Source organism: Oncorhynchus mykiss, chromosome 15, assembly GCF_057628025.1.
Source record: "Oncorhynchus mykiss isolate SJ-2025 chromosome 15, ASM5762802v1, whole genome shotgun sequence".
Taxonomy (NCBI): Eukaryota; Metazoa; Chordata; class Actinopteri; order Salmoniformes; family Salmonidae; genus Oncorhynchus; species Oncorhynchus mykiss.
The window spans coordinates 70,382,016-70,400,000 of record NC_143036.1 but is presented as its reverse complement, the minus strand read 5'-3'; the positions used below and the strand labels follow the sequence as shown (position 1 = coordinate 70,400,000).

Genomic DNA, 17,985 nt, shown 5'->3' with positions numbered 1-17,985 from the left:
CATGTGTCTGTGTTTCTACACGTGTGTGTGTGTGTGTGTGTGTGTGTAGGGGGGGGGGGGGGGTTGCAGTACACTTCCAATGTTAACCTGTTTTAGCACAGTACACAGTAAAACAACAGAAAAGGCCAGATGTTGCCAGTGTCTCACCAGTTGCTTTTCCATGTGTGTCTGACATGCGGGTCATGGATGCTGTGCTTGTCAGCCTGCTCATCCAGGAAGTCAAACATGTACTTGATGGCCAGGGGCAGGGCGCTGCCTCGGTGGGCCGTGCTGAAGATGGTCTCAAACAGGTCGTCCACAAACTTCTGTAAAGTGCCCTGTGGAAGCAGAGAGATCAGCAGTGAGCGACAGACAACACACACAGAGACAGAGAGAATGGCGACAGGTGTCAGACACACTGGTATCAGACACATCGGCATCAGACACATCGGTATCAGACACATCGGCATCAGACACATCGGTATCAGACACATCGGTATCAGACACATCGGTATCAGACACATCGGTATCAGACACATCGGTATCAGACACATCGGTATCAGACCCATCGGTATCAGACACATCGGCATCAGACCCATCGGTATCAGACACATCGGTATCAGACACATCGGCATCAGACCCATCGGTATCAGACACATCGGTATCAGACACATCGGTATCAGACACATCGGTATCAGACACATCGGTATCCGACACATCGGCATCAGACACATCGGTCTCAGACACATCGGTATCAGACACATCGGTATCAGACACATCGGCATCAGACACATCGGCATCAGACACATCGGTCTCAGACACATCGGTATCAGACACATCGGTATCAGACACATCGGCATCAGACACATCGGCATCAGACACATCGGCATCAGACACATCGGTATCAGACACATCGGTATCAGACACATCGGTATCAGACACATCGGCATCAGACACATCGGCATCAGACACATCGGCATCAGACACATCGGCATCAGACACATCGGCATCAGACACATCGGTATCAGACACATCGGTATCAGACACATCGGTATCAGACACATCGGTCTCAGACACATCGGTATCAGACACATCGGTATCAGACACATCGGCATCAGACACATCGGCATCAGACACATCGGCATCAGACACATCGGTATCAGACACATCGGTATCAGACACATCGGCATCAGACACATCGGTCTCAGACACATCGGTATCAGACACATCGGCATCAGACACATCGGTATCAGACACATCGGTATCAGACACATCGGTATCAGACACATCGGTATCAGACACATCGGCATCAGACACATCGGTATCAGACACATCGGTATCAGACACATCGGTATCAGACACATCGGTATCAGACACATCGGCATCAGACACATCGGCATCAGACCAATCGGTATCACTTTACTTGACACCCAGTGTCAACACGTTATGACACAGTCATAACCATGTCATAACAGCTGACATAACTTGTCATAACCTGTCATAATATGGTTATAACACTGTCAAGACCAATATATTTACACCTGTTGTGACATATATTGGGTCATTTTATGGCTGGTTATAACACCTACATAAGAGTGTCAAAACACACATTTATTCAAATGAGTTTTTTCCCTGACAAGTTTTAAAGTTTGTTTCTTAAATCCTTTGTTGTTGTGAATTCTTTACATTCATCTTTTATTCATCATATTTTAAATAACTCTAGAAAATACACTTTATGAGACTGTCAAGAAGCATTATGACCATCCTGTGTCACTTTACTTGGACTAAGAAAATACACTTTGACACTCAAGAAGCATTATGACCATCATAATCACATAAGCCAGATAGGCCATCTGTCAAAAAGAGGGTGTCTTGTCCTGCTCCTGAAATCTCCTTCTGCATTCATCCCAGTCATCAGCAGAGCATTGGGGTAAGTGCATGTCTGACATCAATTTGTGTGCAATTACAATGATCATTTAATATGGTCAATAAAATAAAATAAAATACTTAGGCTATGATGTCATGGAATGTTTTTCCTTGTGTGGTAGGTTTGGTGGGTTTTGACACTTATGTAGGTGTCATAACCAGCCATAAAATAACACAATATATGTCACAACAGGTCAAAAAATGTCATGAGTGTTATGACCGTATTATAACAGGTTATGACACGTTACGTCAGATATTATGACATGGTTATGACCGTATTATAACAGGTTATGACACGTTACATCAGATATTGTGACATGGTTATGACCGTATTATAACAGGTTATGACACGTTACGTCAGATATTATGACATGGTTATGACCGTGTCATAACGTGTTCTGACGCTGGGTGTCAAGTGTTACCGACGCATCAAACTCAAGGTTTCCATGGTTTCCATGTGTTTGATACCATTCCATTCACTACATTCCATCCATTATTATGAGCCATCCTCCCCTCACCAGCCTCCGGTGGTGTGTGCGTCTGACTGAGAGTGGGTTTTATCCTGTGTATCTGATGGTGTTTCCTGATGTGTTTCTCTCTCTCTCTCTCTGGTCCTAAATCTCTGGGCTTTGATGGGAAATAGTTTTTTCACAGTTCACTTTTAATAATATCTGGGAACAGGAGGTGCATCTCCTAAGCCTCTGTGTGTGGAGGGATTAGCTCACACACTGCACCATTGACCCTAATTTGATTTAATGTTCTCGTCTTTAAGGAGGAGAGAAGAGAGAGAACGAGATAGATAGAAAGAGAAAATCTAATCCACTTGTAAGGAATGAGCTGATAGAATGCGAGGGGGAGAAGAGAGGAGAGGACAGAATGACAAAAAGCAACAGTGAGGGAAGCCTATCTGGAAAGAGCCACAAGCGCGCAGTGTGTCAGATGAGGTGTGCACAAGCGGCAAATAAAAATCCCAATTTGGGTGGAGCGGTGACTGAGTCAGAGAGGAGAGAGGGAGGGGGGCGTGAGGAGAATCCAGTTAGCTGACAATCACAGCCGTGATTCTACCATGTCCCACATTTCTGACAGCTTATCATTTGCCTATGAAGATGAAAATATACATTTCTTCCTCAAACCCTGTGTAGTCATGGGGACCGTTTAGTGGCAGGGAGGCTGTTATACATGTAGTGTGTGTATGTGTGTGTGTGTGTGTGTGTGTGTCTGTGTGTGTTATACGTGTGTATGTGAGTGTTTGTGAGTAAGGAATCCCACAGACAGACAACTTCATCATGATAGTCCTTCATCTGTCCCCTGAGAGCACAAGCTGCCATTACAGCCCACTGAAAACACACACACACACACACACACACACACACACACACACACACACACACACACACACACACACACACACACACACACACACACACACACACACAGAGAGAAAGAGAAACCTGGCCCATCATTACACTGCACTTTAAAGACAATGTGTAATCTAGAATGTAGCCTCACAGACAGTGTTGTCTGCATCAGAACTACCCTGTCATTTAGGATGAGGACAGACAGTGTTTCCTGCATCAGAACTACCCTGTCATTTAGGATGAGGACAGACAGTGCTACCTGCATCAGAACTAACCTGTCATTTAGGATGAGGACAGACAGTGCTGCCTGCATCAGAACTACCCTGTCATTTAGGATGAGGACAGACAGTGCTACCTGCATCAGAACTACCCTGTCATTTAGGATGAGGACAGACAGTGTTTCCTGCATCAGAACTACCCTGTCATTTAGGATGAGGACAGACAGTGCTGCCTGCATCAGAACTACCCTGTCATTTAGGATGAGGACAGACAGTGCTGCCTGCATCAGAACTACCCTGTCATTTAGGATGAGGACAGACAGTGCTGCCTGCATCAGAACTACCCTGTCATTTAGGATGAGGACAGACAGTGTTGCCTGCATCAGAACTACCCTGTCATTTAGGATGAGGACAGACAGTGTTGCCTGCATCAGAACTACCCTGTCATTTAGGATGAGGACAGACAGTGTTGCCTCCATCAGAACTACCCTGTCATTTAGGATGAGGACAGACAGTGTTGCCTGCATCAGAACTACCCTGTCATTTAGGATGAGGACAGACAGTGTTTCCTGCATCAGAACTACCCTGTCATTTAGGATGAGGACAGACAGTGTTTCCTGCATCAGAACTACCCTGTCATTTAGGATGAGGACAGACAGTGTTTCCTGCATCAGAACTACCCTGTCATTTAGGATGAGGACAGACAGTGTTTCCTGCATCAGAACTACCCTGTCATTTAGGATGAGGACAGACAGTGTTTCCTGCATCAGAACTACCCTGTCATTTAGGATGAGGACAGACAGTGTTTCCTGCATCAGAACTACCCTGTCATTTAGGATGAGGACAGACAGTGTTTCCTGCATCAGAACTACCCTGTCATTTAGGATGAGGACAGACAGTGTTTCCTGCATCAGAACTACCCTGTCATTTAGGATGAGGACAGACAGTGCTGCCTGCATCAGAACTACCCTGTCATTTAGGATGAGGACAGACAGTGTTGCCTGCATCAGAACTACCCTGTCATTTAGGATGAGGACAGACAGTGTTTCCTGCATCAGAACTACGCTGTCATTTAGGATGAGGACAGACAGTGTTGCCTGCATCAGAACTACCCTGTCATTTAGGATGAGGACAGACAGTGTTGCCTGCATCAGAACTACCCTGTCATTTAGGATGAGGACAGACAGTGTTGCCTGCATCAGAACTACCCTGTCATTTAGGATGAGGACAGACAGTGCTGCCTGCATCAGAACTACCCTGTCATTTAGGATGAGGACAGACAGTGTTGCCTGCATCAGAACTACCCTGTCATTTAGGATGAGGACAGACAGTGCTGCCTGCATCAGAACTACCCTGTCATTTAGGATGAGGACAGACAGTGCTGCCTGCATCAGAACTACCCTGTCATTTAGGATGAGGACAGACAGTGTTGCCTGCATCAGAACTACCCTGTCATTTAGGATGAGGACAGACAGTGTTGCCTGCATCAGAACTACCCTGTCATTTAGGATGAGGACAGACAGTGTTGCCTGCATCAGAACTACCCTGTCATTTAGGATGAGGACAGACAGTGTTGCCTGCATCAGAACTACCCTGTCATTTAGGATGAGGACAGACAGTGCTGCCTGCATCAGAACTACCCTGTCATTTAGGATGAGGACAGACAGTGTTGCCTGCATCAGAACTACCCTGTCATTTAGGATGAGGACAGACAGTGCTGCCTGCATCAGAACTACCCTGTCATTTAGGATGAGGACAGACAGTGTTGCCTGCATCAGAACTACCCTGTCATTTAGGATGAGGACAGACAGTGTTGCCTGCATCAGAACTACCCTGTCATTTAGGATGAGGACAGACAGTGCTGCCTGCATCAGAACTACCCTGTCATTTAGGATGAGGACAGACAGTGCTGCCTGCATCAGAACTACCCTGTCATTTAGGATGAGGACAGACAGTGTTGCCTGCATCAGAACTACCCTGTCATTTAGGATGAGGACAGACAGTGCTGCCTGCATCAGAACTACCCTGTCATTTAGGATGAGGACAGACAGTGTTGCCTGCATCAGAACTACCCTGTCATTTAGGATGAGGACAGACAGTGCTGCCTGCATCAGAACTACCCTGTCATTTAGGATGAGGACAGACAGTGTTGCCTGCATCAGAACTACCCTGTCATTTAGGATGAGGACAGACAGTGTTTCCTGCATCAGAACTACCCTGTCATTTAGGATGAGGACAGACAGTGTTGCCTGCATCAGAACTACCCTGTCATTTAGGATGAGGACAGACAGTGTTGCCTGCATCAGAACTACCCTGTCATTTAGGATGAGGACAGACAGTGTTTCCTCCATCAGAACTACGCTGTCATTTAGGATGAGGACAGACAGTGCTGCCTGCATCAGAACTACCCTGTCATTTAGGATGAGGACAGACAGTGCTACCTGCATCAGAACTACCCTGTCATTTAGGATGAGGACAGACAGTGCTGCCTGCATCAGAACTACCCTGTCATTTAGGATGAGGACAGACAGTGTTGCCTGCATCAGAACTACCCTGTCATTTAGGATGAGGACAGACAGTGCTGCCTCCATCAGAACTACCCTGTCATTTAGGATGAGGACAGACAGTGCTGCCTGCATCAGAACTACCCTGTCATTTAGGATGAGGACAGACAGTGCTGCCTGCATCAGAACTACCCTGTCATTTAGGATGAGGACAGACAGTGCTGCCTGCATCAGAACTACCCTGTCATTTAGGATGAGGACAGACAGTGCTACCTGCATCAGAACTAACCTGTCATTTAGGATGAGGACAGACAGTGCTGCCTGCATCAGAACTACCCTGTCATTTAGGATGAGGACAGACAGTGCTGCCTGCATCAGAACTACCCTGTCATTTAGGATGAGGACAGACAGTGCTACCTGCATCAGAACTAACCTGTCATTTAGGATGAGGACAGACAGTGCTGCCTGCATCAGAACTACCCTGTCATTTAGGATGAGGACAGACAGTGCTGCCTGCATCAGAACTAACCTGTCATTTAGGATGAGGACAGACAGTGCTGCCTGCATCAGAACTACCCTGTCATTTAGGATGAGGACAGACAGTGCTGCCTGCATCAGAACTACCCTGTCATTTAGGATGAGGACAGACAGTGCTACCTGCATCAGAACTACCCTGTCATTTAGGATGAGGACAGACAGTGTTTCCTGCATCAGAACTACGCTGTCATTTAGGATGAGGACAGACAGTGTTTCTTGCATCAGAACTACCCTGTCATTTAGGATGAGGACAGACAGTGTTGCCTGCATCAGAACTACCCTGTCATTTAGGATGAGGACAGACAGTGTTGCCTGCATCAGAACTACCCTGTCATTTAGGATGAGGACAGACAGTGTTTCCTGCATCAGAACTACCCTGTCATTTAGGATGAGGGCAGACAGTGTTGCCTGCATCAGAACTACCCTGTCATTTAGGATGAGGGCAGACAGTGTTTCCTGCATCAGAACTACGCTGTCATTTAGGATGAGGACAGACAGTGCTGCCTGCATCAGAACTACCCTGTCATTTAGGATGAGGACAGACAGTGCTGCCTCCATCAGAACTACCCTGTCATTTAGGATGAGGACAGACAGTGCTGCCTGCATCAGAACTACCCTGTCATTTAGGATGAGGACAGACAGTGCTGCCTGCATCAGAACTACCCTGTCATTTAGGATGAGGACAGACAGTGTTTCTTGCATCAGAACTACCCTGTCATTTAGGATGAGGACAGACAGTGCTGCCTGCATCAGAACTACCCTGTCATTTAGGATGAGGACAGACAGTGTTGCCTGCAGAACTACCCTGTCATTTAGGATGAGGACAGACAGTGTTTCCTGCATCAGAACTACCCTGTCATTTAGGATGAGGACAGACAGTGTTGCCTGCATCAGAACTACCCTGTCATTTAGGATGAGGACAGACAGTGTTTCCTGCATCAGAACTACCCTGTCATTTAGGATGAGGACAGACAGTGCTACCTGCATCAGAACTAACCTGTCATTTAGGATGAGGACAGACAGTGCTGCCTGCATCAGAACTACCCTGTCATTTAGGATGAGGACAGACAGTGTTGCCTGCATCAGAACTACCCTGTCATTTAGGATGAGGGCAGACAGTGTTTCCTGCATCAGAACTACGCTGTCATTTAGGATGAGGACAGACAGTGCTGCCTGCATCAGAACTACCCTGTCATTTAGGATGAGGACAGACAGTGCTGCCTCCATCAGAACTACCCTGTCATTTAGGATGAGGACAGACAGTGCTGCCTGCATCAGAACTACCCTGTCATTTAGGATGAGGACAGACAGTGCTGCCTGCATCAGAACTACCCTGTCATTTAGGATGAGGACAGACAGTGTTTCTTGCATCAGAACTACCCTGTCATTTAGGATGAGGACAGACAGTGCTGCCTGCATCAGAACTACCCTGTCATTTAGGATGAGGACAGACAGTGTTGCCTGCATCAGAACTACCCTGTCATTTAGGATGAGGACAGACAGTGTTTCCTGCATCAGAACTACCCTGTCATTTAGGATGAGGACAGACAGTGTTGCCTGCATCAGAACTACCCTGTCATTTAGGATGAGGACAGACAGTGTTTCCTGCATCAGAACTACCCTGTCATTTAGGATGAGGACAGACAGTGCTACCTGCATCAGAACTAACCTGTCATTTAGGATGAGGACAGACAGTGCTGCCTGCATCAGAACTACCCTGTCATTTAGGATGAGGACAGACAGTGCTGCCTGCATCAGAACTACCCTGTCATTTAGGATGAGGACAGACAGTGCTACCTGCATCAGAACTAACCTGTCATTTAGGATGAGGACAGACAGTGCTGCCTGCATCAGAACTACCCTGTCATTTAGGATGAGGACAGACAGTGCTGCCTGCATCAGAACTACCCTGTCATTTAGGATGAGGACAGACAGTGCTACCTGCATCAGAACTAACCTGTCATTTAGGATGAGGACAGACAGTGCTGCCTGCATCAGAACTACCCTGTCATTTAGGATGAGGACAGACAGTGCTGCCTGCATCAGAACTAACCTGTCATTTAGGATGAGGACAGACAGTGCTGCCTGCATCAGAACTACCCTGTCATTTAGGATGAGGACAGACAGTGCTGCCTGCATCAGAACTACCCTGTCATTTAGGATGAGGACAGACAGTGCTACCTGCATCAGAACTACCCTGTCATTTAGGATGAGGACAGACAGTGTTTCCTGCATCAGAACTACGCTGTCATTTAGGATGAGGACAGACAGTGTTTCTTGCATCAGAACTACCCTGTCATTTAGGATGAGGACAGACAGTGTTGCCTGCATCAGAACTACCCTGTCATTTAGGATGAGGACAGACAGTGTTTCCTGCATCAGAACTACCCTGTCATTTAGGATGAGGACAGACAGTGTTTCCTGCATCATAACTACCCTGTCATTTAGGATGAGGACAGACAGTGTTGCCTGCATCAGAACTACCCTGTCATTTAGGATGAGGACAGACAGTGTTTCCTGCATCAGAACTACCCTGTCATTTAGGATGAGTGGAAAGAAAACAAAACAACAAAGACTGAGTGGGTGAAGGGTTGTTGGTGTTGTCACAAACAGAGAGAGAGAAACAGAGAGGAAAAGAGGAATAGAGAACGCAATCAAGAAATAAGCCCTTTGGCCCCCCATCAGAGTGACACTGATGGACCTAAAATGGAAAACGTCAGCGCCGGGCCGACCGACGGTATTTATTGGTGAGGTGAAAGTCAAACGCAGTCAATTACAGGGCTGTCGGCACAGTCATACCTCAACAAGAGAGATGGACCCCAAGATAAACTGATTACTTCACAAAACACTCCATCTGTAAAGATGACACGCCGTCTCTGCATCGCATTCCCCCCTGACCAGGGTCATCACAGGTAAATAGAGCATTGCTCAGTGTGTGTGTGTGTGTGTGTGTGTGTGTGTGTGTGTTTGAATGACTGAGTGTTTTTGTCTGTCTAAGCGTGTTAGATTGTGGCTCTGGTACATGTGCTTCATAGAGAGAGTGTTGCCATATTCATTACACAGCTCCACTGTGACTGCTCACTGCCAATCACAGCACACGCCAGAGAAATGACAGACAACACTCACTCTCCATATCTCTGTTGCCTCCTCAGCCATCTCTGCCAACAACTCTGTTGATGAGTGTGTGTGGGTGTGTGTGTGAATCCTGCCACTAAGCATTCCCATTACAAATCCAGAAAACCAGGTGGAGTGTTGTCTGTCTGAACCACAACACAAAGAGCATGGAATGGTCACACCACCAACACCACCCTCCCTCCCTCCCTCCCTCCCTCCCTCCCTCCCTCCCTCCCTCCCTCCCTCCCTCCCTCCCTCCCTCCCTCCCTCTCCTCCCTCTCTCCCCCTCCCTCCCTCTCTCCCCCTCCCTCTCTCTCTCCCCCTCCCTATCTCTCCCCCTTCCCCCCTCTCTCTCCCCTCCCCCCTATCTCCCTCCCTCCCTCTCTGGAAGAAAGCATGTGTGATGTAAAGGAGGTGCATCATTAGCAAGTGGATTGGTAATTCCCATTGAGCAGTGGGATCAAAGTCACGATTCCCTCCAAACCAAATGAACTGATTTTCTGAGGGGCAATAGCGCCCTGGCATGCTCAAAGAGACTCATTTTACGGCTATTTCCATTTCTGTTTTTCACCAGATAACATCTCTGTCCACGGAAAAAGCCTTTACAGGTTGTATCTTTGTGTGTCACCTCTATCATTAGATATGCTGCTGAGGTCTGAAAGACAATATACAGCTACATATTTTCACTTGGGTCTCAGAGTCTACAGGGGATGAGGAATAATATCATATATGAATAAGGTGTGCATTCGTGTGATAACTCACCTTAGTGGCCAGCAGCCTGGTCAGGTATATCTCAGAGACCATCTTGGAGCCGCGGTCTCCCTCCTTCTGGTCTCCGTGTTCGTGGTTCTTTACCAGGTGCCACACCTTGACCCCGCTCTCCAGGTCGGGCGTGATCATGGGCGTGCGCGAGCGCAGGCTGTCGGGGCTCCCCGTGTACTTGATCATGTTCTCTGTGGAACATAAAGAACAACATCAGAATATGACACAGAGATGAAGCAGAAACCAATGGACATACTGTAACAGACTATGGAAATATAACATGATCAGCACAGACATAGTATAGACGTTGTAGCAGCACAGACATAGTATAGACGTTGTAGCAGCACAGACATAGTATAGACGTTGTAGCCGCGGGAAGATGTTTGGGGGTGGGGGTGCTGCGTTTCTTTCGCCAAACGGTGTGGCAAAAAAACAACATCTTGGTGAAATATTTTTTGAGGTTCTGCGTTACAGACGGCTATATCGGTCTGCTCATACAGGACTTTTGAATTAGTTTGTATTATTTGGTGGTGCTACAGCACCCTCAGCCTCCCTACTTCCCGCGGATATGGTGCAGAGTAGAGAGAGACAACACACCTAACAGAGGGGATGTGTAAAGAAAACATCTGAGCCAGCACAGTACTGTTCAGGTCGCCGCGATCCAGTGAAAATGGTCAGAGACCACAACATAGACAAAACACACAAAAAAGACAGACGCAACACAAACCAAAGACAGACAAAACAAAATACAGGGGGGGTCAAGCCATACTACACAGGTATCCTAAAGGATACTACACAGGTATTCTAAAGGATACTACACAGGTATTCTAAAGGATACTACACAGGTATTCTAAAGTCTACTACACAGGTATTCTAAAGGATACTACACAGGTATTCTAAAGGATTCTAAATGATACTACACAGGTATTCTAAAGGATACTACACAGGTATTCTAAATGATACTACACAGGTATTCTAAATGATACTACACAGGTATTCTAAAGGATACTACACAGGTATTCTAAAGGATACTACACAGGTATTCTAAAGGATACTACACAGGTATTCTAAAGGATACTACACAGGTATTCCAAAGGATTCTAAATGATACTACACAGGTATTCTAAATGATACTACACAGGTATTCTAAAGGATACTACACAGGTATTCTAAAGGATTCTAAATGATACTACACAGGTATTCTAAATGATACTACACAGGTATTCTAAATGATACTACACAGGTATTCTAAAGGATACTACACAGATATTCGAATGGATTCTAAAGGATACAAAGTCAAATAAGCCAAATTCAGTCAAGTAATTTATCTGGGTTTCGTTAGAAGCTTCAAGCTACCGAGACTTTGAGATTGGACATTAACTTTTACAACAGCGTGTACGTGGTTCATTTTTCATGCCGTCTTTTTCTCTCAGGAGGTAGAATACACCGTGGCACAATTCACGGACACAAAATCGAACAGGTGTATGGCGAGATGAAATATTCATATGCCCGCCCCATTTGACGAGAGTGGCGATGACATTCAAAAACACTCCGGCTCGATGAATGTTTACACAGTCTGAAAATAATTGATCAGTAGGACTGTTGGTCGAGGGAGAGGACGGTGAAATAAAGTGTGTTTTTGCCAAGGCAGATGCTGCAGAAATCAATTTGTCCTTCCAGAGAGAAATGCAGGAAGAGTGAATGATGGAGGGAGAGAGGAAGAGAGGAGAGGAGAGGGAGGGGTAAAGTACTAGAGAGAGAAAGCAGGTAAAGTGTGTGTGCGCATATTGACTCCTGGAACTTGACTGACTTGGAATGATTGGAGTGTGTGTGCATGTGTGAGTGTGCGTGTGTGTGTGTGCGCGTGCGTGTGTGTGTGTGCGCGTGTGTGTGAGCGTGTGTGTGCGCGTGTGTGTGTAATAATAAAGTGGTGGGTGTCTCCCAGAGTGTTATTGAGTGTGCTGGTGTAATAGGGCGTGATGACACGTTCGGTGGAGTGGAAGGAGTTCCTAGAAGGAGCGCTCCACACACACACAGTCCTGAAATACTACCATACTGACATATCACACAGGAGTTTTGATTAAGAAAGGAAGCTCTCTCTCTCTCTCTCTCTCTCCCCATCACTTTCTGCCTTCTCCTTCCATCCCCCTCTCTTTCTCTTTCTCTCCCTCTCTTTCTCTCTCTCTTTCTCTCCCTCTCTTTCTCTCTAAATCCCTTTCCCGCGTGCTTCATCTCACTCACTAACTTTCTGCCTTCTCCTTCCATCCCTCTCTCCCCTACTTCCTCTTCATCTTTCTCCCTCCCTGTTCCTCTTCATCTTTCTCTTTACCCCTCTTCTTCTTCATCATCCCTCCTCCTCTCTCCACCTTCCTCATTTTCTCTCACTAACTTTCTCCCTCCCTCTCCCCCTCTCCTTTGGCTCCATTAGAATCATCCTCTCTTCTCCTCAGTGCCTCTCCATTGTGATCAGTCCAGTTCAAAGTCCCCCCCCCCCCCCCTCCATGTCTCAAGTGGCTCTGGCATCGTTTGAAGTCAATTCCCCAACTAAGTGAAGAGATGTGTGACATTCTGTCTTCCTCCATCTCTCTCTCTCTCTCCATCCTGTTCCCTCTCTTTCTCTTTCACACTCACCCTCCTTTTTCTTTGGTCTAATTTGAGTGGAGGAACGGAGGCGAGGCGGTGAGATGGCGTATGGAGATGAGGTGCTAGCTGGCTAATAAAGTGGTCATTTGATGTGTCTGGAGTGTTTGAGTCCGGGCAGCGCTGCCTTTGATCAGGGTTTGATTTGATGGCTTCTTCTCAGGTTCAAGAGAACACAGGGCCGGACCAAGACAGTCACTGCTAGATGGGACACTGTCTGTCTGCATCCCAAATGGTACGCTATTCCCCATGTAGTTCATCATATTCCCCATGGGGCTCTGGTCCAAAGTAGTGCACTATACAGGGAGTAGGGTGCCATTTGGGACACAGTTTCTGTCTCCAGTCCCAGGGGGGAGGAAAGTGCAAACTGCAAATGCACTCTTTCTTCTCTTCCCTCTCTTTGTTCTCTCTTTGTTAGTCTGTTAAATTCCCTGCTCTCTAATCTTGTTATCCTGTCTCCTGGGCTCAGTTCTGTCCCTCTTCTCCTCTGGGGATTTGTCACTATTACTAAGGTGTAACAGCACATAGTGGCTAATGTATAGAAGACTTTACTATGTGTTCAGGTATTGCTAATAGTGGCTAATGTATGGAAGACTTTACTATGTGTTCAGGTATTGCTAATAGTGGCTAATGTATAGAAGACTTTACTATGTGTTCAGGTATTGCTAATAGTGGCTAATGTATGGAAGACTTTACTATGTGTTCAGGTATTGCTAATAGTGGCTAATGTATAGAAGACTTTACTATGTGTTCAGGTATTGCTAATAGTGGCTAATGTATGGAAGACTTTACTATGTGTTCAGGTATTGCTAATAGTGGCTAATGTATGGAAGACTTTACTATGTGTTCAGGTATTGTTAACAGAGCCTTTACATCTGTTAGTGACATATGGAGCTCAGTTAGTTTGAGGGATGAACAGTGTGTGCAGGAGAAGTCTGTGTTGGTTTCTGTGGTGAAGGTTTAGAGGGAGAAGGTGCTGTTTAGCCACGTTTTTTAATTAAAATCCTGGCAATGGAGCTTGTGCATTCGCAACAGGGAATACCCAGTGTGTGTGTAGGTGAGAACGTCTGTGTGTGTGCTGTTGTGTGTTTGTGTGTGCATGTAAGTGTGTGTGTGTGTGCTGACTCTGACTATGGATCCCACTCCGATTAGAAGGACACAGTTCTTCCTGTTTAACTCTCAGGCACACAGACTGCTGGGAGATGGAGGGGGGGGGGGGGGGGGGGGGGGGGCATAATTGTTTTAGTTCCAGGAGGACAATCCTATCCAGCAGAGAAATCTGGAAATGTGCCGGAAATGTACTCCTCTCTCCTACACACACACACACACACACACACACACACACACACACACACACACACACACACACACACACACACACACACACACACACATGTTATCCATACCGTATTTACTGGCTGAGGTTCTGGACACAGTTGAGTTGTTGACCGAGTTGTAGGCCGTCACCTGCTTGGGGACCAAGGCCATCACAGAGTTATCAGGCACCTGCAGAGAACGAGAGAGAGCGAGAGAGAGAGAGAGCAGAAAGAGAGAGCGAGAGCGAGAGAGAGCGAGAGAGAGAGAGAGCGAGAGAGCGCAGAAAGAGAGCAGAATGACTAATCACCATCCTCAATGAGTGCATTCTGATTCTGCCAAGTGCATTCTGAATACATAACAATCCCCAATGAAGAGAGATGTGGCACTCAGCCACTAAACCCTGGATCACCATACAAATCACTATCCACACGTCATCATGTGTTTATCCTCCATCTATAACAGCTATGATTGGATGCTCAGGAAGCCTTTGTGATTAGCCTGTGTGATCTAATCAGCCCATACACATATGATTAGTGGTAGTGAACGGGTGCGATGTATATCACTATGTGTGAGATGGGACGTCTCAGCCTTCCATTTCAACAATACCCCTCTTCTGGGGCGAGGGGGGAGTGTGTGTGTGTGTGTGTGTGTGTGAGAGAGAGAATGACAGAGAAAGAGAGATGGGCTCCTACTTTTCAACACAACAGAAATTGATTCAATTAACACAACTGGGAGAGGGGCTGATCCCAGCCGTGCACAAACACACGTACATATACACAAACACACACACTCTGCATAATTTCACCAGCGAGCCCCGCCGGCTGAGGCAGGGTTAATTGAAGAAGTGATCTCTTTAATAGAGTGTGTATGGGGAATAGGGGTGCAAGGCTAAGGGTCTCAGGTGTGTGTTTGGGGTTATTATTACATCATAGCATTATTTCACCCACTCCCCAACCCGCTCCTGGTGCATAATGTGTTAGTATCATGACAGGCGACACCCATGGGAGGCTCCAGGGAGATTCCACAGGGATCCAACTACCCCCCTCTAACTATACAACATGGTCCCTAAGCAGTAATCCTACATGTTTATTAGTTAATATAATGGTGTGTGTGTGTGTTTGGGGTTGTAGTATTGGGAGGGAGGAGGAGAGGTGGGATGGGATGTGAGATGACAGTTGGGTCTGGGTGGTTTAGGAAGAGGAGGAGGAGAAGAGAGACTGTTGCTCTCATTAAACTGATGGGATGGCCAGATCATATATCAGAGCAATGCTCAGGGTTACAATGTGATTCTCCCTACAGTAAATAATATAATATATACATACAGTGCATTGGGAAAGTATTCGGCCCCCTTGAACTTTGCGACCTTTTGCCACATTTCAGGCTTCAAACATAAAGATATAAAACTGTATTTTTTTGTGAAGAATCAACAACAAGTGGGACACAATCATGAAGTGGAACGACATTTATTGGATATTTCAAACTTTTTTAACAAATCAAAAACTGAAAAATTGGGCGTGCAAAATTATTCAGCCCCCTTAAGTTAATACTTTGTAGCGCCACCTTTTGCTGCGATTACAGCTGTAAGTCGCTTGGGGTATGTTTCTATCAGTTTTGCACATCGAGAGACTGAAATTTTTTCCCATTCCTCCTTGCAAAACAGCTCGAGCTCAGTGAGGTTGGATGGAGAGCATTTGTGAACAGCAGTTTTCAGTTCTTTCCACAGATTCTCGATTGGATTCAGGTCTGGACTTTGACTTGGCCATTCTAACACCTGGATATGTTTATTTTTGAACCATTCCATTGTAGATTTTGCTTTATGTTTTGGATCATTGTCTTGTTGGAAGACAAATCGACGTCCCAGTCTCAGGTCTTTTGCAGACTCCATCAGGTTTTCTTCCAGAATGGTCCTGTATTTGGCTCCATCCATCTTCCCATCAATTTTAACCATCTTCCCTGTCCCTGCTGAAGAAAAGCAGGCCCAAACCATGATGCTGCCACCACCATGTTTGACACTGGGGATGGTGTGTTCAGGGTGATGAGCTGTGTTGCTTTTACGCCAAACATAACGTCTTGCATTGTTGCCAAAAAGTTCAATTTTGGTTTCATCTGACCAGATCACCTTCTTCCACATGTTTGGTGTGTCTCCCAGGTGGCTTGTGGCAAACTTTAAATGACACTTTTTATGGATATCTTTAAGAAATGGCTTTCTTCTTGCCACTCTTCCATAAAGGCCAGATTTGTGCAATATACGACTGATTGTTGTCCTATGGACAGAGTCTCCCACCTCAGCTGTAGATCTCTGCAGTTCATCCAGAGTGATCATGGGCCTCTTGGCTGCATCTCTGATCAGTCTTCTCCTTGTATGAGCTGAAAGTTTAGAGGGACGGCCAGGTCTTGGTAGATTTGCAGTGGTCTGATACTCCTTCCATTTCAATATTATCGCTTGCACAGTGCTCCTTGGGATGTTTAAAGCTTGGGAAATATTTTTGTATCCAAATCCGGCTGTAAACTTCTTCACAACATTATCTCGGACCTGCCTGGTGTGTTCCTTGTTCTTCATGATGCTCTCTGCGCTTTTAACGGACCTCTGAGACTATCACAGTGCAGGTGCATTTATACGGAGACTTGATTACACACAGGTGGATTGTATTTATCATCATTAGTCATTTAGGTCAACATTGGATCATTCAGAGATCCTCACTGAACTTCTGGAGAGAGTTTGCTGCACTGAAAGTAAAGGGGCTGAATAATTTTGCACGCCCAATTTTTAAGTTTTTGATTTGTTAAAAAAGTTTGAAATATCCAATAAATGTCGTTCCACTTCATGATTGTGTCCCACTTGTTGTTGATTCTTCACAAAAAAATACAGTTTTATATCTTTATGTTTGAAGCCTGAAATGTGGCAAAAGGTCGCAAAGTTCAAGGGGGCCGAATACTTTCGCAATGTACTGTATTAATATATGCTACTTAGCAGATGCTTTATCCAAAGTGACTTACAGTACAGTGAGTACTTTTATTTGAGCAGAAAGGGCATTGAAACATTAGTTTCAACCAAAGGTGAATGGGTTCTATGCTAACTGTACATAGCCCCCCTATAGAAATAGAATTAGAATAGTTCCTCTATATCTAGGAGGGTGAATGGGTCTGTGCTGTATTCATAACAACCCATTAGGATGACAGTTAGCAGAGTCTAATTCCATTCAGAGTGCGCTTTGATCCCATTCTATATTCCATATTTCTGTATTCCATTATAACAAGACAGACGTGGGACTTCTGGAGGCTGTCAAGAGGGGAAATCTGTCTGACCAAAGTCGACAGTAATCAATGATATTCATGTTTTACTAGGTCACCAAGACATTCATAATATATAAGTGGGTAATCTCTTCCACTAACGATGGTGTTGTACAAAATCTACGTCATATAAACTGACCTGTTGGACCCAAAGTGAACAAATGACTGATGTAGACAGTAGATAATCGCCACTAGGTAATACATCATTCAAATATAACATAATCTAATGTTAGTTTGGTAAAATGATGAGAGGAACATTTTGGAGTGGGATGATTGTGAATCTGCGGGATGTTTCCAGTCCCCCTCCTTTCCTCCTTACATCCCACTCTCCTCCCTCCT

The 17,985-nt window shown here is 45.8% G+C and overlaps 1 protein-coding gene across 2 annotated transcripts in view; it reads right to left on the bottom strand.

Annotated features, from left to right (window-relative positions):
• LOC110506716 (plexin-A4) overlaps positions 1-17,985 on the bottom strand; it is a 424,640-nt gene that overhangs the window by 23,757 nt on the left and 382,898 nt on the right. For both annotated transcript variants that reach the window (XM_090199137.1, XM_090199138.1), the window contains exons 26-28: positions 14,445-14,544; positions 10,399-10,589; positions 148-317 (exon numbers count right to left, since the gene is read on the bottom strand). In XM_090199137.1, coding sequence (XP_090055263.1) covers positions 148-317; positions 10,399-10,589; positions 14,445-14,544 — 461 coding nt within the window. The remainder of the gene's footprint in view (positions 1-147; positions 318-10,398; positions 10,590-14,444; positions 14,545-17,985) is intronic.